The sequence below is a fragment of the Candida parapsilosis genome, contig 005809 (assembly GCF_000182765.1).
Source record: "Candida parapsilosis strain CDC317 annotated contig 005809".
NCBI lineage: Eukaryota > Fungi > Ascomycota > Pichiomycetes > Serinales > Debaryomycetaceae > Lodderomyces > Lodderomyces parapsilosis.
In genome coordinates, this window is record NW_023503281.1 from 15,053 (window position 1) to 38,642 (window position 23,590).

Sequence of the window (23,590 nt, forward strand, 5' to 3'; positions counted from 1 at the left end):
TAAACGACAAGAATTTTAAGGAGAAAAATAACCAGTTACACCTTTAATTGTGGACTACAAATAATATTAAAACACTAGCTCCTATAAACCGTTTACTTCTCTTCTTTCTTGGGTGATTCAGGGTTATAGCCTGGAGATCCAGGAGAGTAGCTTGGAGAAGTTGGCGAGTACTGAGGACTCGTTGGTGAGTACTGCGGGGACGTAGGAGAATACGTTGGTGATGTAGGTGAATAAGATGGAGACGTAGGTGAGTAGCTTGGTGATGTAGGTGAGTAGCTTGGAGACGTAGGTGAGTAAGATGGAGACGTAGGTGAGTAAGATGGGGATGTTGGTGAATAGCTTGGGGATGTTGGTGAGTAGCTTGGGGATGTTGGTGAGTAGCTTGGGGAAGTAGGTGAGTAACTTGGAGATGTAGGTGAGTAACTTGGAGATGTTGGCGAGTAACTTGGAGATGTAGGTGAGTAGCTTGGAGATGTAGGTGAGTATGATGGAGACGTAGGTGAATAGCTTGGTGATGTAGGTGAGTAACTTGGAGATGTTGGCGAGTAGCTTGGAGACGTAGGTGAGTAAGATGGAGATGTAGGTGAGTAAGATGGGGATGTTGGTGAATAGCTTGGGGATGTTGGTGAGTAGCTTGGGGAAGTAGGTGAGTAACTTGGAGATGTTGGTGAGTAGCTTGGAGATGTTGGCGAGTAACCATACCCTGGGCTGGTGCCACCATAGCCTGGACTTGTTCCTCCATAGCTTGGACTAGTTGAGTAACTGAATGGAGAAGTGGCACTTGGTGAGGTTGGTTGCCCTCCATAAGAAGTCAAGCCTCCGTTCATACCTTCTGCTGTTGGTGCTTGATGAACAGGAGAAAAACCAGCACTTTCATCAACTTGAATCCTATCATCTTGCATTTCAGCTTCCCTGTAAGGAGTAGCTCCGCCATCGTCGGCAATAACCTCCATCGCGACATTAGTTGGGGCCAGTTGCAACATTTTGTCGTCAACCATAACATCAAATGCACCGGTTCCCAATGGTGCCATTTGTCCCAACATAACATTCTCTGAAATCCCCTTGCAATCATCCAACTCGGCAGCGGCTGCGGCATCCAACAAAATCTCAACAGTCTCCTCAAAAGAACAACGCATCAAAGCACCTGTATCAGATCTGTTGATACCATGACGAGTAATGGCCATCAAATGACCACGCGATGTCATCACATCAACCAAAAGCGCCATATGACGGTAATTGACGTAAGAACCATCGAATGCAATAACATTCAAAATCTCTTTGTACAAAGCAGACCTAGTAGCTTCTATACCCAATACCGACAAAATTTCAATAAAGTCATTGGAATAAATACGAGCTGAGTCAACACCGGGAACTGCCATAACATCGGCCAAGTTCACACCATCGGTTTCCAACACCCACTCTTTACCTTGTTTAAACTCACCGGTCTCATCTGGCTTGCTCACCTTGTGTTGCATCATAAACACTCTTGTGATACCAGGAATACCTCTCAATGAAATAGACTCCAACATATGAGCCTCAATACGTTTCAAAATTTGATCCTCTTCCGCATCGGCATCCTCGTCCAAGGTTTTTGGATCTCGAACCACTCTACAACGAATAATCAACTTGTCAGCAGTATCGTCTGACCAAATAACAAACAAATCTTCACCAAAGTTTTGCGAAATCTTTTCCGCAACCTGGGCCATTGTCAATTGTTTATCCAACATCTTGGCACGGTCGAGCTCCAATCTCAATAGCCATGGCGATTGTTTCTCGATGCTTTCCTCAACTTTTTGATCGGGAATAGCAAAATATGCCTCAACGGTATCATAATCCTCTTCGATAACTGTGGTTCTTGGATCTGGATCGTAGTAGATCTCTGTCGAAGAAGTGACATTCTTCAAAGTAGTGTGCTCAATCGAAGATTGAACAATCTTGGCCAATTCAATGTCCGAGGCTACCTCTGGATCCAAATACACAGTCAATGCTGGGGTTTTGATATTCTTCGCAACGTTCAAAATTTCCTTAAGTCTTGGAACACCCAAAGTGACATTTTTTGATGAAACACCGGCATAATGGAACGTATTCAATGTCATTTGAGTAGCCGGCTCACCAATAGACTGCGCAGCAACAACACCAACCATTTCACCGGGGTGGACAATAGATTTCTGGAATTGTGTCTCAATTTCACCCAAAACCCAATCAAAAGAAGACCTGTTCAACTTGAATTCTTCAATGACTCTTCGCGCAGCCAACCTTGATCTTACCAAACATTGGAATAGCAAAGTAGCATTCTCTTGTGCCTCTTTTGCCAATTTAGTTTTACCTCTGACAACTAACAACTTTGTACACAAATCACGTACACCATTGACAATTTCATCCAATCTCAAGTCCGATGCCTTGTAACGACCATTGTGAAAAATTTGCTGTGCATTTTGGATAATACGACGCAAGTTCACTGGCAATGGCCAGCTGAAGTCACCATTGGGGAAACAAACATCTCTCAAGTACCTCCTATCCTTGAGCAATTGATTATACTCCTCATCCAATAATTTTTGCAACTTGACATCACCCTGAATTTCTTTGCCTGATTCCAACAATGACTCCGAAATTGAGCCATTCTTTTCCAACAAGTCGATTCTGTATCTGCGTTCAAAACTTGCATCAGATCCTGGGATTGTATCAACAGATTGCTTTTCAACCTGTGTCGCATCTATACCGTCTTCACCATAGATGAATTGGATAATGTCACCCAATGAGTTCCTAGTAGTACCATCGTAATGCACCATGATGTCCTCCAAAGCTTTGACCAAACGACGTTGAATATAACCAGTCTCTGCGGTCTTGACGGCGGTATCAATAAGACCTTCTCTCCCTGCCATTGCATGGAAAAAAAACTCTTGTGGAGTTAAACCCCTCAAATACGAGTTCTCAACAAAACCCTTTGATTCTGGAGAATAATCATCTTTAGTGAAGTGAGGTAAGGAACGGTCGGCAAAACCAAAAGGAATTCTCTTACCCTCCACAATTTGTTGACCAACACACGCCGACATTTGTGAAATATTGATAAAAGAACCTTTGGAACCGGAAGTAACCATCTGTTTCACATTATTCAAATCCTTCAAACTCATCTCGGCTGAACGCCCAGCGGTATCACGTGCTTGATTCAATACACGAGAGACATTGTGTTCGAAAGATTCCCTCAATGTCATACCTGGTTCTGGATCTAATTTGTTGTGTTGGGCGTCAAGAATAATCTCTTGCACTTTTTGCTTAGCTTCTTGAATTGTTTTCGTAATGTCCTTCATGGTGCTGGCATCGGCAATAGTATCCCCAATACCAATACTGAACCCGTTGTGTAGCAACCAAAAATTGACCACTTTTTGAATCGAACTAAACAACTGAGCACAAACCTGAGGCCCCTTTTCTCTCATTACTGTGTGAATCAAACCACCACCGGTTGCACCTACGGTCTTTTTATCAACAACACCAAACATGATTTCACCATCCACAATCAACATACCAGTATCCTTCGGACTTAATAAATCTCTTCCACCATCAAATCTTTGAATGTGGATACCCTTTGGTATAGCCATCGACAACATTTGTTTTCCCGACCACAAGGGTTTTGGTTTAATTATTGCTGGTGGTGGGATAACACCATCCCAATTAGGGATCCAATAACACATATTCATCACCTGATCATACTCTATGAAAATATCTCTCAAGGTCATCTTTCGAATACCACACAACGTGTCCTGCACGATACCCATGACTGGCTTGTTAGATTGTGGCGACACAATTTGAAGAGGAACAGCACAAATTTGTGACAACTCGGATCTAGTTTCTGGCGATTGAGGTACATGCAAGTTCATTTCGTCACCATCGAAATCGGCATTATACGGTGAAGTTACTGACAAGTTTAATCTGAATGTAGAATATGGCATAACCTTCACTCTGTGCGCCATCATAGACATTTTATGCAATGATGGTTGACGGTTGAACAAGACTGGATCATCGTCCATCAAATGACGCTCAACTTTCCACCCATATTGTAAAGCGATGTCACCTGCTCTTTTGTTGTATCTCAAATCAATACGATCTCCGGTATCTCTAATCACATACTTTGCACCAGGATGTTCATTTGGTCCGTTTCTCACCAATTCAGTCAATTTGTGAATGTTGTATGGTGTTACTATTTCGGGATAGGTTAAGGTCTTGGCAATTGATATTGGAACACCAACTTGATCCAAGTCCAAATTAGGATCACCAGAGATGACTGTACGGGCCGAAAAATCCACTCTTTTCCCCATTAAATTACCTCTCAACCTCCCTTCTTTACCCTTCAACCTTGCTCTAATTGACTTGATTGGTCTTCCCGTTTTCTGCAACGCTTGTGGTTGTCCTGCAATATCATTATCCATATAAGTGGCTACGTGAAACTGAAGCAATGCTTCAAACTCACTAATGACATGTTGCGGAGAACCATCAATTTCCAAACGTTGGACATTTATGTTGGCTTTTATTATATCAGCTAACTTGAACGTCAAGTCATCCTCTCCCCTGGCCGTGTCGTTGAACGCAATAGATGGCCTTACTGGTGGGGGTGGCACTGGCAAAACAGTGATCAACATCCACTCGGGCCTAGCATAGTCCTCATTGAATCCCAATCTATAACAATCCTCTGGACTGATATGCTTAAACACGTTGAGAATCTCAGAAGGCGTTAATAAACGACGTTCAGGTTGATCATTCTCTTCAAAGTTTTTATTGTGTTTCCAAGTTCCCCACAACTTTAGTCCATCCCTACGGATGGTTGGTTGTGTGTGTCCACAGCCTCCTCTGACATTGTGATCATTCATCTCTTCCTCGCTGGTGGCTGTCTCACAAACCATTTTACTCTTACATATACTCCAAACGGCATTAAATCTCTTTTTAGGGTCTCTGATCTTAATCGCCTGTGCCATTAACGGATTCAGTTCGTCCAATAGTAACTTCCCACAATGCATGCAAATGGATTCACAGACTTTTTTAATTTTGGCAATGAACCCAATATGGAATACAGGTTTGGCCAACTCTATATGTCCAAAATGACCTGGACACTCAGCCATATCCTCGCCACAAGTTTGACATTTGAAATTTCTATCGATCGAGCCCAATCTTGGATCATTGAGACCACCTTCACGAGGTCTTTTGGTTGCTTGGTCCATTGTTTCCGGATACTCAATCTTGGCAACAGATATGGCCCTTACTTCCTCAGGGGATAGCAAACCAAACTGGACTTCTTTGACTGAACGGAGGGGGGCATTTGAAAACGGAAATGTTCTACTCATCTTGTGGTTTTACTCGATGATTGAAGGTTTTGCCACTGAGTTTTTGAAAAGTTTTTTAGTATTTTTTTTTTTGATGAAATTTTTTTTTTAAAAATATTTGATTCTTTTTGTTGACAAGTCTATAATGAAACGAAATAAATTATATATATGTATGTAGTAATAGTAACTCGGACGTGTTTATGGTAATGATGCTATTGATTATGATACAAGTGATGATATATTATGGATAACCCCTCTCGGTATAAAGTCGTCGAAGTACTATTTGTGGTGATATTCTAATTTTTTTTTCCTTTCGCACTTCTTTGAGATTTTTTTTTTTCGTCGATTCTGGGAAAAATGTTATTGCGCACACGACCGAAGAAGCTACCAAGAATGGGAAATTAAAGACAAGAAGATGATAGTGATGACATGGTGAGGGGGTTTCGCGTGGGATGATAGAAGAATTGAGGAACAAATACGAATAACGAGAGAAAGAAAGGTTTGACAATGACAGCGACTGAAAGAGATAAGGGGAGGTGAGGCACTCATGATAGTAGTTGATCACCACTATCCACTTGTGCAGTTCTTTCATGGACAATGATTGTAATAAACAGACACAAGAGTTACATCTCACGAGCCCAGCATCTACCCTCACCTTCTTTCAACATTTGCGGTCTCTTTATTGTCTATGAGGGAAGCAATTTCGCAGCTCTCGAATTTTGTGTCATTTTCCCTTCATTTCTTCGCAGCTTCCCAAAAAATCAAAATTTCCAGAAACTTCCATTGACAGGGAACGATCGTTGTATTTAACAATCAACGAGTATCCTTCTTTTATTCCAACAAGTGGCTGAACTCACAACACTCCCAATCCATTCAATCGTTAATGACTGCCGCCGAAGATTCCAAAAAAAGTTTAGTTTACTTTGACATTACCTGCAATGGTAAACCAAAGGGAAGAATAATCTTCAAATTGTACGACGAGGTAGTACCCAAAACTGCCAAAAACTTTAGGGAATTGTGTACTGGAGAGCATGGTGTTTCCAAGATATCAGGAAAACCTTTGACCTACAAGGATTCAATTTTCCACCGAGTAATTAAGGACTTTATGTGTCAAGGTGGAGATTTCACCCATGGCTCAGGTATCGGCGGTGAATCAATTTATGGCGAAAAATTTGAGGACGAAAATTTTGAAAAGCTCCATGACAAGCCTTTCTTGTTATCGATGGCTAACTCTGGGCCTAATACTAATGGGTCACAATTTTTCATCACAACTGTCCCTACCCCTCACTTGAATGGTAAACATGTTGTATTTGGTGAAGTTGTCCAAGGTAAGTCCATTGTACGTCAATTGGAAAGAAGCGAAAAGGACTCAGGAGATAAACCTGTGGATGAGTGGAAAATTGCTGATTGTGGTGCGTTGAGTGAGGATTATGTGTTGAACCCAGCTGATCAGGATGATGGCACGGGTGATTTTTACGAAGAAGTTTTGCACGACAATGACGTAAAGAATATCGATGTCAGCAATCCTCAATCAGTGTTCAATGCCATTTCCAGAGTCAAAGATATTGGTACCAAATTGTTGAAGGAGGGTAAATTGAACAAAGCGTATGAAAAGTATGCCAAAGCTGCAGGTTTTGCTACTGATTATTTCCCAGAGGAATTGTCGGAGGCTGATGTGTCAGAGTTAAACAAATTGAAGATTTCATGTAGCTTGAACTTGGCACTTGTGGCATTGAAATTGAAAGAGGGGAAAAACGCTATCAAAGCTGCAAATGAAGCATTGGAAATTGATACAATTGACGACAAGTCTAAAGCCAAGGCTTTGTACAGGAAAGGTCTGGGGTACTTGCTAGCTAAAGATGAAGAATCTGCGCAAAAGTGTTTTGAAGAGGCGTTAAAGTTGGAGCCTACTGACGCTGCAATTCAAAAAGGTCTTCAAGATGTGAAGGCACAAATCAAGGCTAGAAAGGAAAAGCAAAAAAGGGCAATGTCAAAATTCTTCAAATAAGACACTTTTACATATATATATATATATAGTACATTTATTAAAGCTTTCTCCAGCTCTGGCTACATACTAGCGAGTACTACTCAATTCCTACAGCTGGGAGTTACCTCTGACTGGATCAAAATAAGGATGTTGCATAGCTTCCTTAGCTGTCAATCGCTCTTGATGGTCGTACCTCAACAATTTGTCAATAATATCCAAAAATTCATTCGACACAAGATGCTGGTTGTTTTCATTAATGAAACGTTCCCAAGGTCTTCTATTATAGTATCCAATATCTTCGTATTCATCGCCCAAAGTCAAATTGTACTTGTCCAAGTACTTGTTTAAGTTGTTGGATCCCAAGACACGCACAATTTGTACCAATTGATCGGTATTTGATTTCCCGTGGAAGAATGGTTCTTTCATGAATACCATTGAGGCTAGCATGCACCCGAATGACCAAAGGTCTAGTGAATAATCGTATAGTCTATAGTCAACCAACAATTCTGGTCCTTTAAAGTATCGTGAAGCCACTCTCACATTGTATTCTGTGCCTGGATGATAGTACTCGGCCAACCCCCAATCTATCAACCGCAACTTCTTTTGCTCATGATCAATCATTACATTGTGTGGTTTCACATCTCTGTGCATGATACCCATGGAATGAGAATAATCCAATGCCTTTAATAGCTCATACATGTAGAATCTGATATCGTAGTCAGTAAACGTAGGGTATAGAGTTCTGAAATCTATGTTGTTGATGTTTTCAAAAATAAGCCCTGGCGTCTTCAGCTGCGGTTCCCTCACAACATCCAACAATGCCACTATATTGGGCCCATCAACCAAATTCTTCAAAATCGAAATTTCTCTTTTAATTTTTTTTCTCTTAACCGGTTTCAATACTTTGATCACAACTTTCTCTCCTTTCACGAGATCGATTCCTAAGAACACTTCTGAATATTTACCTCTCCCCAATTTTTTGATAATCTCATAATTTTCTTGGGGGTTCCATTTAATGTTGAGATCATCATAATCCCAATAGGATTGTGGCTTTGACGCCAAAACATCGGCATACACTTTGGATATACTGCTTGATGAAATCATATTCTTATCTTTTGCTACTGGATTCTGGAAATAACTGGTGATAGGTGACGTAAAATCTAGCAAATTCGTTGAAGGACGTATCGTTGTTAATAGCAAAATGAAAACGGAGATAATAATCAAAGCTTTGGATATCAACTTGATGCGGTGTCGTGAAAATTTCAACAAAGGCAATGCTATGGTAAAGCTTGCCACTTTTTATGTGTTTAAAACAAAAATAATCTTAATTTGGAGTATCAGGTCACCTCGAGTACATGCAAACACTCGTTAAGGTGGCGTCACTCTCTCGGAATGCAATTCCTTGCTAAACACTGTTAAGTGTGCAAGATTTTGAGACAACTGATGTATCAGCTAATTGCAGCTGACTGATGTGGGAAATAGATTAGATCACCAGTTAATGTAAAACAATATGAAAGCCACTTCCGCAAGCTTCGAATGTGTAACAGTAGCGCTTTGATGGATCACTGATGTGGTTGTCAATTTACAACGTTAGTGTTATTGACTTTAAATAAAATGTTGAAAATACGTGGTTATTGTACTTTCTATGTGATAATTTTTCTTTCCGTTTTTTATTTTTTTTTTTTCCTTCTCCCTTGTTCTTTTGTTTTACGGGTTTTTGACGAGTGTGTCGCAGTTTTAGTGTCGCCCTTTTGATAAATTAACTATACCCATTACAAAGACTCTAATTAATCTTCATCTCTGCGAACGAGGAATTCAATTTCTTACCGGCCTTACCTCTGGATACTGAACTAGCTGCTTGTTGCAACTTTGTCTTCTCTGCATCTTTTTTTGTCAACTTTCTTCCACCACTTTCTAACTCATAATTGTCCAAGAAATCATCAACCATGCTCGCAAAATCCGTCCTTTCACTTTCCATATCAAATGGTTTGTACTCCAGTTCTTTGGTGTCACCACGATTGTAGTTCTTATTCATTTGTTCATATCTGTCATCGAGCACTGAAAGACCTTCAGATCTAAACAATGCAGAGGAGGACATCGAAAACGAGGATGTGTCGGTCATTGCACCTTTCTTTCTCCTCAATTTGGTGTTGGATTTGGAAGGCTTAGACTTCATATCCGGTAATGCTCCTAAATTGTCGATCTCATCTTCTTCTTCGCTTCCTTCACCAAACTCATCATCTGAATCCCAAGTGTTCTCCTTATTTTTACTCTCTTTTTTAAACTTCATGAAATCACGTTGCCAATCTTCATTTACTCCCTCCTGGCCAATTATTTCCTCGGGATGTTCATCGTACTTTGCATTGTACTCGTCTTCGTAATTGTCCAAATCCCATTCATCATAGTCGTCATCGTAATCCCCTTGTTCGTCATTGTACTCATATTCATCTTCCTCGGCTTGTCCCGATTTCAACAAGTCAGCAAAAATATCATCATCATAGTCTTCCTCATTCTCATTATCCCCTGTAGCATCACCTTTATGTTTAATCTCCTCTATGTACGCTTCATCGTCCAATGCTTCAAGGACCTCTCTTAGCCTAGGATCCATGTTTGGATTAAAACCTCTCAACTCATCCGGTATACTTTGATTCAAGTCTTTTGTGACTTTACGCTTCTCCGAAGAAGGTAGTTGATCCTTCAATAATGTGTCCAAATCTAATTTCTGCTGCTGCTGATGCCGCCTCCTTTGTTGTTCCTGATCTTTTGCCAGGATGAAAACACCATCTGCATCTCCTAAGGGTTTCAAGTGTTGCATGTAATCATAGTTGGAATCATCAAATGTAATCCCGTATTGCGCTGCCAACCCTTCATTGTCTCTAACCTGGTCCCTTAACCTAGCTTCAAGCTCGTTCTTGGAAAAAACCTTCTTGGAGCTAGACTTTTGCTTCTGAGACTGTGCTGTTGGCACTAAAACATTAGTAGCATCATCCTCAAAGAATCGAGCATCGTCATGAGCACGATGTACAATGCTATAAGTGGTGGCATTCTTTTTATCAAACTTTTTAACCATAATGTTGTCTTGGAGTCTACGAGATGAGCATTTTCTTGGAGCAGATAATTTTATTAATTTTATTTTTTCTTTTTTTTTTTTGGCTCTTGTCCACTTGCAGCCCACGATTACGCTTATACAACAACGTTTATGTATTACACACACGCCAACATACAAAGTTTTACTCGACTAAGCACCGTGTAGCTTTTGCGATACAGCAATAATTGTTTTCCAATCGCTAGCGTAGATCGAAATACCCTCACCCATGGCCAAAAACACGACACCCAAAATCAACCCGTACCAAAGCCCATTCAAACCATAGTCTAATGTGAATGCCAAAACATATCCAACTGGGATTGCTATCAAATAGAACGCAATAGAGTTCAAAACGGATCCAACACTTTGCCGACCCTGCCCTCTTAAAACACCCGCACCCAATACATTAAACGCATCAGCTAGTTGATTGATACCTGCTAAAATGTTCAACCAAGCGGCAATACGTATCACTTGCTCATCAGTGGTGAAGATCTTAGTTAATGAGTACCTTCCAAGATAGAATATGGAGAAATTGAGAAGTCCAATGAATGGGGCGGAAGTGAAAGCCACTTGGCAGTCAACCTTTGCCCCTTCAATGTTTCCCATGCCAATATAATGACCTATTCTTGTGCTGATAACTACGGAATACGCAAACGGTACCTGGAATAGGAATGCGGCTAAGTTGGATACAACTGATTGGGCAGCAATTGCTTCGGTGCCAAATTTCGCTGCCAAAAAGATTTGAATCTCAAATGCAATAAACTCGGCAATCACCATGAATACCCCTGGTACTGCAAGTTTGAGCACAGGCTTCCAGTTGAAAAATGCTTGCTTGCTCCAACCACCCCAACAATCTTTCCCACTAACCTGGACCACGTATGCAAGCAATAACAACGACATACTCCAATACGTTATTGCAATCACTACGGGAATCCCAATGAATCCCAAACTCGTATGCTTATTCCAGACAAGTGCCCAATTAAGTATGAAGTTTATAGGTGCCATGATTGCCAAAACGTATGTCCCCGCATGATATATATGTTGCGCTTGCAAGAACCGTTTCCCAGATTCAAAAAATATAAGTCCCGGAACACCAATTATATGCCATCTGAGGAATGTTTGTGACATTGACACCAACTTGGAATCGTCGATAAAACATCCCAACAAAATCCCCGAGTTCCACCAAAACACAGCCAATGGAATCATTACCGCCAATAGTATTAATGAGCACCTCTGGAAATACAATCCGACTCCATGATAATTGCCACATCCATAAGCTTGGGAGCAAAGTGTATCCAAGCTGGTTACTATTCCTTGAAATATAGCCAAACCTGCAACATTGAATGTCGAAATAGCCAATGAATAAGCAGCCAATTCTGTTGCGCCTAGCTTTCCTGCCGATATCGTTGACGTTAACGAAGTAAAATACTGAAGGGCGAATGTAACCACTAGCGGTGCAGATCCACGTAGTAAGTGCTTTAGCTCGCTCAGGTATGTGTGTTTTCCATTCTGGTCTATAGAGTCTATCGATTCATAGGTTTGAAATGCACCGGTTAACAAAGATTCTTCACCAATCATATTCTTGGAACAGATGAAGAAGAGTGGTATGTTGTAGTACCTACTATGAAAGAGAAACGAAGCTGATATATAAATAACTCTACAAACCTAAATCTCATTCGGGAAATACCAATAGCTCGTGCATTGCGCTTTACAGATTTCTGAGTGGTAAAAACATATTCCATTTCTGACAATCAAAGAGAAAGCGCATATCAATTACCGGATTCAGAACAGTCGTGCAGGTCGCAAAATAAATTCCGTTCACTGGCACGGAAATGCTACCCACTATGCTCTTTTTGAGGGTTCTAATCAGTTTGATCAAAAACCCAGCAAATAGGAGAGGCATTTGCTTTGACTCAAGGAGATGTCCAGCTGAATTAGATCACGGATCCCTTTCAAATCTGCTTTTTTGTCGAGTTCAAAGCTTTAGTACAGTCTACTTGGCAAGTTGGCGATGACACTTCACACCTACACAATAACAAACTTCTCTATTTACTCGCCGTGACTATCGCTTTGCTCCACTCAGCCCAATCATCAAAGTTCCTCAATCAATGGCTTCTTTTGCACTCCGTCGCGGCCAATATTGAACAAGTCTGGTAAATTTTCGTCCTCTTCTTCATTTTCCCCTTCCAATTTGAGCTCTTCAATTACTCCTAAAGCTTCATTCTGCTGCAATTCATGCAACTTCTTAAACCCCAAATCACTCAACTCGTGCATTGTTAATTCAGTTTGGGTCAAGTCACCCTTGGCGAGCATCTTAGGGACACTATAGTCTCTCTCCAAAGTGATTGAGTTAATCATCTCGATTGACTCAATACACCACTCTATCAAAATAAGTTTCAAGTCTTTGCTAATTTGACACCATCGAAAACATTCATCATTTATGCAACAATCGTAAACCAAAGATGGGAACCCCTTCTTGTCTTTTGACTCTTTGGCCACTGATGCTACAATGGGAATTTCCCACTGATTCTCAATAATCATTGGAAACACTACCTCCGGCTCAAATTCTTTCGATGGCTTTGGGACTTGTGGATCATGGCATATATTGATGAAAACTTTTGTCAAAAGTTGCGAGCTATTTTTAGACTCTAGTATTTTAGTTTTGATAACAAATCCTGGCTTCGGATGTAGCGTTATCTTTGTTTGATCTTGTATCATGGACATTTGAACGAGATGACTCAGAGTCACGAATTTAATTTTCTTTGGGTTGAAGGATGTTGGAGATTTTTTGGATTGGTTTTCTTTTTTATGTTGGGAATTTTTGTATTTTGCTTCCATTCAGATACATTTTCCCCGTCACAATGAATGTTTTGGTATACTCAGGTCCTGGGACAACCACCGAGAGTGTCAAGCATTGCCTTGAATCGTTGAGACTTCATTTGTCCAAGTATTATGCTGTGCTTCCGGTCAGTGACACTGTATTACTTACTGAACCATGGATGAGAAAGACATCAATGTTGGTGATCCCTGGTGGAGCTGATTTGCCATACTGTCAACTATTGAATGGAGAGGGAAACAGAAGAATTAAAAAGTACGTCAAAGATGGCGGTAAATTTATGGGATTTTGTGCTGGTGGATATTACTCTGCAGAAAGGTGTGAATTTGATGTTGGAGGACCATTGGAAGTGTCTGGTTCTAGAGAGCTTGCTTTTTATCCAGGAACATGCAGAGGCTGTGCATTTAAAGGGTTTAAATACGAGCTGCATTTGGGTGCAAGGGCATCAAAGCTTCTGGTCAACACTCATTGGTTAACTCGTGCTCCGGAACAGGTGTACACATATTACAACGGTGGAGGCATCTTTCTTGATAGTTCAAAGTTCAAAGACGTCGAAGTATTAGCAAGGTACGATGAAAAAACCGACATTGATGATCAAGATCAAGCTGCTATCATTTACAGAAAGATTGGAAAAGGTGGTGTTATCTTGACAGGACCACACCCAGAGTTCTCACCTAGGTTATTCAAAGACGTTGAAAAGGAGTTTGAGCATGTTGTGGACCAACTTAAACTGCATGACAAGGACAGAAGAGCTTTTATGAGAGAGTTATTGAGAAAGCTTGATCTTCGAGTGAGTGAAGACATTGAAGATACCACTCCCAAGGTAACGCCTATGTACATTGCATCTCCGTTTTCAGGAAAAGTTCACAACTTGCTCACTACACTTCACGAGAGCTTGGAAGTGGAAAATGGAGTATTCAAAGATGACAATGATTCATTTATCTTTCAAGATGAATCGCATCCACAGAATCACGATAGTGAGCCCCAAGAAGAGGATGACCCTACAAAAGGAATCAAGCACATAAATTTCATCACATCGGGCAACATTCCTACCGGCAAAATGACTCCTTATTTCAATTTGCAAAAATATTTTGATAGTCTTCGCAAATTGTCGAAGGATACCGTTACAGAATTTGGCAGTGTACTTGGGTATTGCGAAGTAATCACGTCCACCAACACTATTCTTGAAAAAAATCCACATTGGTTGCAATATCTTCCCAATGGATTTACATTAACTGCATCGACTCAAATATCGGGTCGAGGTCGCGGCGGTAATGTCTGGATCAATCCGCGAGGTGTACTAGCTACATCCATCTTGTTCAAAATACCAAAATCTGAACTGGCTTCCTCGTCTGTTGTAACGTTGCAATATCTATGTGGCTTGGCTCTTATTGAGGCGATATTGGGCTATGGAAGTACAGTTTCTGGAGAAGGTGTTGGCTACGAGGATATGCCAGTGCGTCTCAAGTGGCCCAATGATATTTTCACATTGAAGCCAGAGTACTTTGATGACTTGAAGCAAAAAGAGGACACCACCACAGTCGATGGCAATGACGAAAAATACGTGAAAATTTCAGGTGCGTTGATCAACTCACAGTTCATCGATGGCCAGTTCAATTTGGTTTGGGGCGGAGGAGTTAATGTTTCCAATGATGCCCCTACCACATCTTTGAACTTGGTATTGCAAAAACTCAATGACCTTAGAAGGAGCGAAGGGCAACCAGCATTACGCCCATATGAACCTGAGATATTATTAGCAAAGCTTGTATTCACCATTGATCAGTTTTACTCGGTTTTTAAAAAGTCTGGATTACGTCCATTCTTACCATTATACTACAAGAGATGGTTCCACTCCGATCAAAGAGTCGTTGTTTCCGGTGACCATGGCAAGTCAAGAACTTGCACCATCAAGGGTATAACACCAGAATACGGCTTGCTTATTGCTGAAGATGAAAATAATCATGAGATCTTGCACTTGCAACCTGATGGAAACTCATTTGACATTTTTAAGGGTCTAGTGTATAAAAAGAGTACATAGATTTTGATAAAGCATTTAGAATTTCGCGTTACAGAAGAAGAAAACAAAAAACAGATACACAAAAAATCAACAGCATTACCACATCACGACAATAAATTGGCTCCTCCCATACAGATACCAAAATGAAAGTGACCGTGCTCGAGTGGAAAGGATTCTGCACTTGGCATTGGGACCTATCGTCGTCTCTTCCCAATACTGGCAACAATAGTGGATACGTCGAGGAATTGTGTGGAATATGTCGTGTCTCCTTTGATGGTGCATGTCCCACCTGCAAATACCCCGGCGACGAGTGCCCAGTCATTCTTGGACATGGATGCACCCACAACTTTCATTTACACTGCATATTGAAATGGCTAGAACAGGAATCATCAAAGGGGTTGTGTCCAATGTGCAGACAAATATTTACGTTCAAGCAGATAGCGAATGGCTCGCTGGTTGAGTATGCCAATCTCAAAACTTTGATTGATGGGCATAGAGTAATGAGAGAAAGGCTTCTGCCGAATAACGAGCTGGAATTTGAAGCATTCGACGCTGAAGGCGATTAACACGAACACACAAAATGTTCATGTGAAAAAAAAAAAAAATGGTGAAAAGAATGCTGAAACTTTTTTTTTTTTTACTTCATCTACGTTAACATCACCTATACCATGTCCATTCGCTTATTATCTCCCTTCAAAGTACCCATCTCAAAACGGCTCTTTTCAGCATGCTCAATTTTATCCCAATTAAATGGTTCCAATGCCAAGCTCTCCTCCCACCAGGCTCAAATAAAACTCGCAAGGTCTAAATTTACCCCACAGGAACTAGAACTAGCTCGGGTCACTAGAGAAGCGAAATTGGGGTGGCTCAAGAATCTCCCTGAAAAATGGATACCATACTTTGAACTTATGAGATTGGAGAAACCTGTTGGAACTTGGTTGTTGTTAATACCTTGTTATTGGGGAATAACCATGGCCGCGTATTCCATAGCCGCTCCTTTGACAACAACACTTGGAGCTATTGGATTATTCTCAGCTGGTGCACTTATAATGAGAGGTGCTGGATGTACCATCAATGATATATGCGATAGAAATTTAGATAATCAGGTTGCAAGAACCATGGAGAGGCCAATTACAAGCGGAAGAGTGACAGTTCCACAAGCAGTTGCATGGCTTGGTGTTCAATGTTTTGCTGGATTGGCTGTTTTATTGAGCTTACCTTGGGAATGCTTTTACCTAGGAGCATTTTCATTGCCATTTGTTTTTGCTTATCCTTTGTTCAAAAGATTCACCTATTACCCGCAAGCAATGCTCTCAATCTGTTTCAGTTGGGGATGTCTTTTGGGGTTTCCTGCGGTTGGCGCTCCTTTGAATTTATGGGTGGCTGTACCATTATTTATTTCCAATTGGATTTGGTGTTTGATCTATGATACGATCTATGCTCACCAAGACAAAAAGTACGACATCAAAGCTGGAATCAAGTCAACCGCGTTGGCATGGGGAGACAAGACTAAACCAATACTTAAAGGATTGACAGTTGCACAAGCTGGATTCTATACTATGGCAGGAGTCATGAATTCTATGGGTCCGGGATTTTACATTGCTGGAGCTGTGGCCATCACCAGGTTGTATAAACAGATAATTAATGTCAACCTTGATGATGAAAAAAGTTGCTGGAGTGCCTTTTCATCAAACATTCAAACTGGATTTATTTTTTGGTATGGTATCTTATTCGATTATATTTTGCTTCTATTAGGCTTTCTATGAAAGATCTTTTATTAAATGTTTAGTTCTAGATAATTCCGATTTAATAATTGACTTGGTCATTACTTTTTCTCTCGACTGTAGCTGCATATTTGTGATGGAGGTTCTGAGAAATTTTGTCAAATATACTAGTGGGAATTTGTCCGGAAGTAGGTTAACAATCATCAAGGGGGAGACGTGTGAGCTGTAACTTTCCACAAAATGTTGGATTGCGGGTTCCACAGGTTCACATTCATAAAGGTTCAAGAAGTGTTTGAATATGAGTAGAAGGTCCTCTTTGTTGACCTTAAATTGATTTAAACGTTTCTGCTCATAATAGCGTTTCTTTTGTGCAGCATGCTTACCCAATGCAAGTCTTTCTGCAGTGGAATAATCAGCAAACTCAAGCAATCCTGGTATATCACGATTTATGTAAAGCTTGTGATACTGGAAGAGCAGTTCCTCTAGATGCACATTATCCATGTTAATCAACAACTCAAAGGACTTGAGATACAACTCAATAAACATCTGATAATCCTTTTCCTTAGCCAAAGCAACAAAGTCTATCCAAGATATTTTGGGCCATTTGTGTTTGGAGAGGTTATTCATCTCCTTGTATTCGTCATGTAATTTCTTGATATACTCTTCAATCTTGCTATCGTATAACGCGACTAAAGTGGATGAGATCAAGTCCAACAACTCCCCTCGTAACCCATCATTTTCAGCATATGAGGATTCGAGTAGTTCGATGCGCAATAAAGCATAATCTTTTTCTCCCTTCAGGTCATCAGACAATTCGTCCAAGATTTTTTTGTTAACTTCGCGATACACAGAGGACTGTCGCATCAATGCATACCCTTTCTCTTTGTTCAACCTTAAGATCTCCAATATCAACTTTGTGTAGTCGTTATCATCGAGACGTTCATTGGCTAGAAAGTCGAGAGCATCATCAACAAGGCTATTGTCCAAGTATTGGAATAAGAACTCCTTATATGCCGAGGTCACAGCAGACAGTTTGGTTGTTCTTTTATATATTTGGGAGACCAAAAACACTTTGTTCCTCTGAATCAACACGTCTATAATTTTCTTATCATTCGATGAAAAGTTCCATTTATCCTCAGCTATTAATGACTCAAGATGATTTTCTGAAAGAAGTTTGTAGCACAACAATCTTGACTCGGGAGTCATATCAGCGGGTTTCAATTCTTGCAAGTACCTCCTCGTCGCATCCTCGTCTTTAAAATCCCACATGTCTACGACATCCTTCAATCCAGGATAAACATTGCAGGGATAGTCGTAGCCCAATAGTCGAAGAGCCATGTGTGGCTCAATAATCAACTCACCATTTTGCCTCCTTGTTAGCATCTCTGTTGGGTCTTTGTCAGTTAAAAAAGCCCCCATTGTTTTGAGAACATGCACATACAGAGAATCGTCATTTGCAATAGCTAAAAAATGGTCAAACTCATTGGACTCCATCGCCTCGTGGAACGCTTTGTTCGCCAATAGTGTGGAACTTTTCTGATGAATGACAAACAACTTTGATTTGTCATACAAAACCATGTTGGTATTCAGTTCCGTAGCTTGTCCGGTCACTTCCTGCAACGACTTATCCAGAAAAAGAACTTGAAGCTTTTGAATGCGGAAGTTAATAAAAGTATCTGATCTTCCACCTTCTCGCGTGACTATCTTCTCAGTGTTTATCTCCATCACTGTTTCAAGTGTTTCCAAGGATGATATGATTATCGACTTTTCAAACAATGCAAAAGTATGTGGCCAATCAACAACGACGCCGCCGCGAGGGTACCCGCTATCTAACCACGTCAAAGTCCCCCTCGTTACATCTCCGAAGTCGCTGATAAATTGTGCAATGGAAGTATTCTCATCCGAGGCAATTGTAAGTAGGTATTCTTTTGTGCTAGGCGTTTCGAAAAGCACAATAAATGGGGAGACATTAATATTAGACTTGTATTCGAAAAGTGGCATGACGCTTCCAGAGCGTGTATCCAATACTTCATACGAATTCTCATTTGCTAGCAAAATCAAGTTGTTCATTGGCGCGGTTCCAAGTATAGCACCTTGTTGTTTGAATTCTCGTAGCAACTTCCATGAATTATTCTGAAGTTGAACAAGTTGAACCTCTGATTGTTTGATAATCATAAGTGACAGTCCATTTTCCATCAAACATATGTGTTGTACATTCTTCAACTGTCTAATGGTGTTCGGGCTGAGTTCGGGAAGTTGGAATACCAAGAGCGTACGGTCAATAACGAGAAACAACTTCTGTAATGACTCGGATGGCAACAACTGTGTGATCTCATGACTTCCAACTGATATCAGCGTGATTTGCAAATAGTCTGTTGCATCTTCGAATAAATGATAGTGGAATAAACTTCCTTTTGAAGTGCCAATGTAAATATTTCGATCGTGTGCAGCAACTGCCGAAATGTGTTCACTCGGCTTCAAGGGTAGGTCATCAATCAATGGATCTATCAAGTAGGGGATCATGAATGAGTGAATTTCACACTTGGTATAAAAGTTTGGAGTTGAAGAGTTAATCTTGCAAAAAAAACAAGAGCCAAAAAAAAAGAACCTCATTCTTCTATTATGCACAGTCATAGGTCTATCTACACAACGCCATTATTGTAATACAAAAATCACATCTTAACTAGTAACGATTCCTCACTATAGACAAATACACCTAGACTAGTTGGAAGATGGGGTTACTGGAGGAAAAGCCAAGTTGTCTCTATGAGCAACATATTCACTATCAGCATATCCTAGAATAGATTCAATCTGACTACTCTTGTGACCTTTAATCATTCTTATTTCATTTGCAGTGTAATTCACACGACAATGACCAACCTCAACCATGTCATGCTCGGATAATTTCGTTCTATCAGCTACAACCTTGATTGCAACGCATTCATTTTCATGAAAATTTCCCACTACATCGATAATACCAGCGGGTAAAAGGCCTGCTCTGTCTCTTCTCGTGAGTGCAGCAAAACAACCTTCATCTATAATGAGTGCCCCCTTGGTCTTTAATCCATGAAGTATCCAAAATCTTCTATCTGATTTGATTTGTGTATCTTGAGGCAAACTGAGGAATCTAGTATGTAGGGGAATTGTCTTGTTACGGATGTCATGTTGTAAAATTTTGCGCTGCTCAACGATACTTAACCCTTCCTTTTGTGATTGTATATGAGCAACAATGTCTAAAATGTAGTGTGGTTGAGTTGATAAAGTAATGATTGTGGTGACACCAACATTAGTAGCCAAACCTGCAGCAATCAACTTAGTTGTCATTCCACCAGTCCCAACATCGGATCCGGCTCCTCCGTCATCATTTGTGCTTACGTTCAAATCGTCAATATTGTCAACTACTAAAATTGGTTCCGCCTTTGGATTCGATCTTGGGTTGTCGGTGTACAAACATTCCACATCGGTCATAAGAAACAAGTAGTCAGCATGGATCATACCAGCTGTTATAGCAGATAACGTATCGTTATCACCAAATTTGATCTCAGAAACAGACAATGTATCGTTTTCATTGACTATGGGGATTACCCCCATTTCTAGTAACTCATTTATCGTATTCTTGGCATTTTTGTACTGCGTGTAATCAACAATGTCGTTCCTCGTGATCAATATCTGTGCTGTGGTCTGATCCATTTGGCGAAATAAATCATTAAACAATCCTATCAACCTGCCCTGGCCAATAGAAGCAAGCGCCTGTACTGCAGATAGTTTGGATGGCTTTGATTCCAACTTCATTACCTTCATGCCAAAGGCAATAGCTCCCGAGGATACTATAATGATCTTGTGTCCTTGCCGACGAAGTTTAGTAATGGTTTCGACAATTAGTGCCATGTTTGCAATTCTGGGTTCTCTGGTGACAGCATCGACCAAGGAGGATGAACCTATTTTAACAACAATGGTAAGCTGCCTTTTTTTCCCCTCCATCGTGGTCATATCAAATTGAAGTACCTGCTTCAGTAGTCAACAGTTTCAAAATTTTTCATAGTTGACTCATCAGTTAGTGAGCGCTACCGGGGACAAAATTGGGCCGACTATTTCAGTGAAACAGGAGCGAAGGATAAAGTAGAAAAGCATACATAGAAGTAGCGTGAGAATGGGGTATTCACCACACCTTGATGTTTTAGCTTAAACTTTCTGGAACACCACAATTCACTTAGACTGAGAAGCTCAAGAAGAGAAACTTTTTAATCATTTATTATCACCTTCAAAATATCACCTTCAAAAGACAATTCATCAACAAACACAGACGTTTGCAAGCAAAAAGCGGAAGAGTTTATCAGCCAATCTCAAAAAGGTATTAACCCCTGATTCTATTGCATCAATTTTGTGCTCATTGTTGCTATGCAATTTCGACTCTTTTTCTTTTTTTTTTTTTTTTTTTTTTTTTGCAACCACAATTGCGATATAGGGATTAACGATTGCGTGAATATAAGACACCGCTATAGTCACTTGCCCATACCAGTCTATTGTCTTTGTCTTCAATATACGGAGTACGAGATCAGTCATATTTACCCGACAAGTATCTACTTCTATACAATCTTCTACAATGCAATGGAAGTGGCAAAATACCGCTCTCCGCCCGTTCCTATCAGCGCCACACTTTTTTTGAACAATAAAATTGCTTACATTTTTGAATATACTATCCAACTGAACATCCTACATATAACTTCCAATGGATAACTATTACATCTGATTACAAATCAGCAACAGCAGTCAAATGCACATCACTAATTCTATATTGTAGGTGTGTGTGTGCAATAAATTAACAAATTAAAGAATGACGCCACAGTTAATTTTGATTTCACTATTGGCCTTTGAACAATGCAATTGATTAATTAACACAACCCTTGGGTTCCAAGGCTTATATGGAGACAAAGCGTATATAAACCAACTCAAGTTTGCCGTTAGTTGCCAAGATGGTTGCAAATTTCTAAATAAGGCATGGTAAACTTGAAGAACTTGCTCTTGGCACAAGAGGAGGTGGGGCGACTTACAACAGTCTCTACCAACTCATCACATTCTTCTGGCAAACTTTTACACCCCACCAAGAATAACGATGTTAGCGTTACTCAAAAGCAAATTCCATCACAGTACATTGACATTTCAAGCTCAACGTTGACCCCTGAAGAGTTGGAGCAAAGAGACAACTCTCTAAGCTACAGGATCAAGAAATTTTTTTGGGACGGTACTGGAAAACACCCCAGAGAACAGAAATACTTGGTCAAGTTGGATTTCTTTTTGTTGACTTCATCCTGTTTAGGCTATTTCATAAAGAATTTGAATCAGTCAAATGTCACCACTGCTTATGTGAATGGTATGGATGAGTATTACAATATGAACAACAATCAGTACAACTATATGGTTACTTTATTCACTGTCGGTTACATCATAGGCCAGATTCCGTCAAATATGATATTACACAGAATATCTGCCAGATTTTATCTTGGGGGATTGGAGATTCTTTGGCTGATTTTAACAGTGTTGATGATAACTGTTCCACCAACCAATATAAAGGGAATGTATGCCTTGAGGTTTTTCATAGGGTTGTTGGAATCTGGTTATTTTCCAGCCTTGGAATACTTGTTGGGCTCTAATTATGGTACACCAGAGTTGCTGAAACGTTCTTCATATTTCGCTATTAGTTCTGGATTAGCAGGGATAATTAGTCCTCTTTTGCAAGAAGCTATTATCAAGAGATTCAGCCATTCCAGTTTGCCTCCTTTTAAATGGATGTTTGTGTTTGATGCGGTCATCAGTTTTCCCATTGGTGTGTACACCATGCTTGTAGACCCAAACACGCCACTGACGACTGATGCATTTTACTTTTCTGACGAGGACAAGTTGGTTGGATTGGAAAGGAGAAGACTATTAGGGGCAGAGTTGAACACAAGACAACCTTTTACTTGGGAGAAGATCAAGTCATTCTTCAACACTTGGCATATCTATGTGTTTCCACTACTCTTTTTGTGTTACAATAATAGTGGTGCTGCTCATAGTCAACCGACTTTCCAATCGTTCATGAAAAACTACTTGCACAAACCGTCAAGTGTTTATAATACATGGCCCTCAATTTTAAGTGCTATTTCTATTGGTGTGACAATCATATTTGCTTACGTCAATGATATTCTAGGTGGTAAAAAGAATGTTTGGTTTGTTAATGCATTTTTTGTTTGCTTGATAATAGGATGTGCCTTGCTTGCCTCGTGGAATATTCCTTTGGGATTGCATTGGTTCTGCTATTTCTTGGTTGGTATACCCACAATGTGGGGTCAGCCATTTATATTTTCTTGGGTTAATCGATTGCTTTATGCCGATGACTTGAAGAGGAACTTTGTTGTGGTTGTTACAAATACGTTGGCATATGTCACTGGAGCATGGGTTCCCATTCTTGTTTGGAACACCAACGACAAGCCTGAATATTTTATTGGATTTACGTACACGGCAGTGTTGGCTTCAGTGGGATTGATCTTGACACAAGTAGTACACTATTTGAGTACAAGAGATGAAAAAAGGGCTACAAATGAAAAGGATATAGAGCTAAGCAACTCAATCAAGCTAGACTCGGATTGAAA

At 40.3% G+C, this 23,590-nt stretch overlaps 12 protein-coding genes across 12 annotated transcripts; 5 read left to right on the plus strand and 7 right to left on the minus strand. All coding sequences in view use genetic code 12, as the record gives it.

Moving 5' to 3' along the window:
- Window positions 1–92: 92 nt before the first annotated feature.
- RPO21 (DNA-directed RNA polymerase II subunit RPB1) lies at window positions 93–5,333 on the minus strand (the record flags this gene model as incomplete). The annotated part of the gene is made up of 1 exon (XM_036808843.1): window positions 93–5,333. The coding sequence occupies one exon, from the start codon at window positions 5,331–5,333 to the stop codon at window positions 93–95; it is 5,241 nt and encodes a 1,746-aa protein (XP_036665540.1).
- Window positions 5,334–6,195: 862 nt separating this feature from the next.
- Window positions 6,196–7,320, plus strand: CPR6 (peptidylprolyl isomerase; the record flags this gene model as incomplete). Its single annotated transcript, XM_036808844.1, has 1 exon — window positions 6,196–7,320. One exon carries the CDS (start codon window positions 6,196–6,198, stop codon window positions 7,318–7,320), a length of 1,125 nt encoding a protein of 374 aa, XP_036665541.1.
- Window positions 7,321–7,407: 87 nt separating this feature from the next.
- On the minus strand, window positions 7,408–8,403 carry CKA1 (casein kinase 2 catalytic subunit; the record flags this gene model as incomplete). Its single annotated transcript, XM_036808846.1, has 1 exon — window positions 7,408–8,403. The coding sequence occupies one exon, from the start codon at window positions 8,401–8,403 to the stop codon at window positions 7,408–7,410; it is 996 nt and encodes a 331-aa protein (XP_036665542.1).
- Window positions 8,404–9,082: 679 nt separating this feature from the next.
- LTV1 (Ltv1p) lies at window positions 9,083–10,369 on the minus strand (the record flags this gene model as incomplete). Its single annotated transcript, XM_036808847.1, has 1 exon — window positions 9,083–10,369. The coding sequence occupies one exon, from the start codon at window positions 10,367–10,369 to the stop codon at window positions 9,083–9,085; it is 1,287 nt and encodes a 428-aa protein (XP_036665543.1).
- Window positions 10,370–10,537: 168 nt separating this feature from the next.
- CPAR2_200150 (uncharacterized protein) lies at window positions 10,538–11,962 on the minus strand (the record flags this gene model as incomplete). Its single annotated transcript, XM_036808848.1, has 1 exon — window positions 10,538–11,962. The coding sequence occupies one exon, from the start codon at window positions 11,960–11,962 to the stop codon at window positions 10,538–10,540; it is 1,425 nt and encodes a 474-aa protein (XP_036665544.1).
- Window positions 11,963–12,475: 513 nt separating this feature from the next.
- On the minus strand, window positions 12,476–13,108 carry CPAR2_200160 (uncharacterized protein; the record flags this gene model as incomplete). Its single annotated transcript, XM_036808849.1, has 1 exon — window positions 12,476–13,108. One exon carries the CDS (start codon window positions 13,106–13,108, stop codon window positions 12,476–12,478), a length of 633 nt encoding a protein of 210 aa, XP_036665545.1.
- Window positions 13,109–13,245: 137 nt separating this feature from the next.
- CPAR2_200170 (biotin--[acetyl-CoA-carboxylase] ligase) lies at window positions 13,246–15,258 on the plus strand (the record flags this gene model as incomplete). Its single annotated transcript, XM_036808850.1, has 1 exon — window positions 13,246–15,258. The coding sequence occupies one exon, from the start codon at window positions 13,246–13,248 to the stop codon at window positions 15,256–15,258; it is 2,013 nt and encodes a 670-aa protein (XP_036665546.1).
- A 122-nt stretch (window positions 15,259–15,380) lies between these two features.
- CPAR2_200180 (anaphase promoting complex subunit 11) lies at window positions 15,381–15,803 on the plus strand (the record flags this gene model as incomplete). Its single annotated transcript, XM_036808851.1, has 1 exon — window positions 15,381–15,803. One exon carries the CDS (start codon window positions 15,381–15,383, stop codon window positions 15,801–15,803), a length of 423 nt encoding a protein of 140 aa, XP_036665547.1.
- A 102-nt stretch (window positions 15,804–15,905) lies between these two features.
- On the plus strand, window positions 15,906–17,003 carry CPAR2_200190 (4-hydroxybenzoate octaprenyltransferase; the record flags this gene model as incomplete). The annotated part of the gene is made up of 1 exon (XM_036808852.1): window positions 15,906–17,003. One exon carries the CDS (start codon window positions 15,906–15,908, stop codon window positions 17,001–17,003), a length of 1,098 nt encoding a protein of 365 aa, XP_036665548.1.
- On the minus strand, window positions 16,998–19,484 carry CPAR2_200200 (CORVET complex subunit; the record flags this gene model as incomplete). The annotated part of the gene is made up of 1 exon (XM_036808853.1): window positions 16,998–19,484. The coding sequence occupies one exon, from the start codon at window positions 19,482–19,484 to the stop codon at window positions 16,998–17,000; it is 2,487 nt and encodes an 828-aa protein (XP_036665549.1).
- A 198-nt stretch (window positions 19,485–19,682) lies between these two features.
- PRO1 (glutamate 5-kinase) lies at window positions 19,683–20,942 on the minus strand (the record flags this gene model as incomplete). The annotated part of the gene is made up of 1 exon (XM_036808854.1): window positions 19,683–20,942. The coding sequence occupies one exon, from the start codon at window positions 20,940–20,942 to the stop codon at window positions 19,683–19,685; it is 1,260 nt and encodes a 419-aa protein (XP_036665550.1).
- Window positions 20,943–21,959: 1,017 nt separating this feature from the next.
- Window positions 21,960–23,588, plus strand: CPAR2_200220 (uncharacterized protein; the record flags this gene model as incomplete). The annotated part of the gene is made up of 1 exon (XM_036808855.1): window positions 21,960–23,588. One exon carries the CDS (start codon window positions 21,960–21,962, stop codon window positions 23,586–23,588), a length of 1,629 nt encoding a protein of 542 aa, XP_036665551.1.
- Window positions 23,589–23,590: the final 2 nt, after the last annotated feature.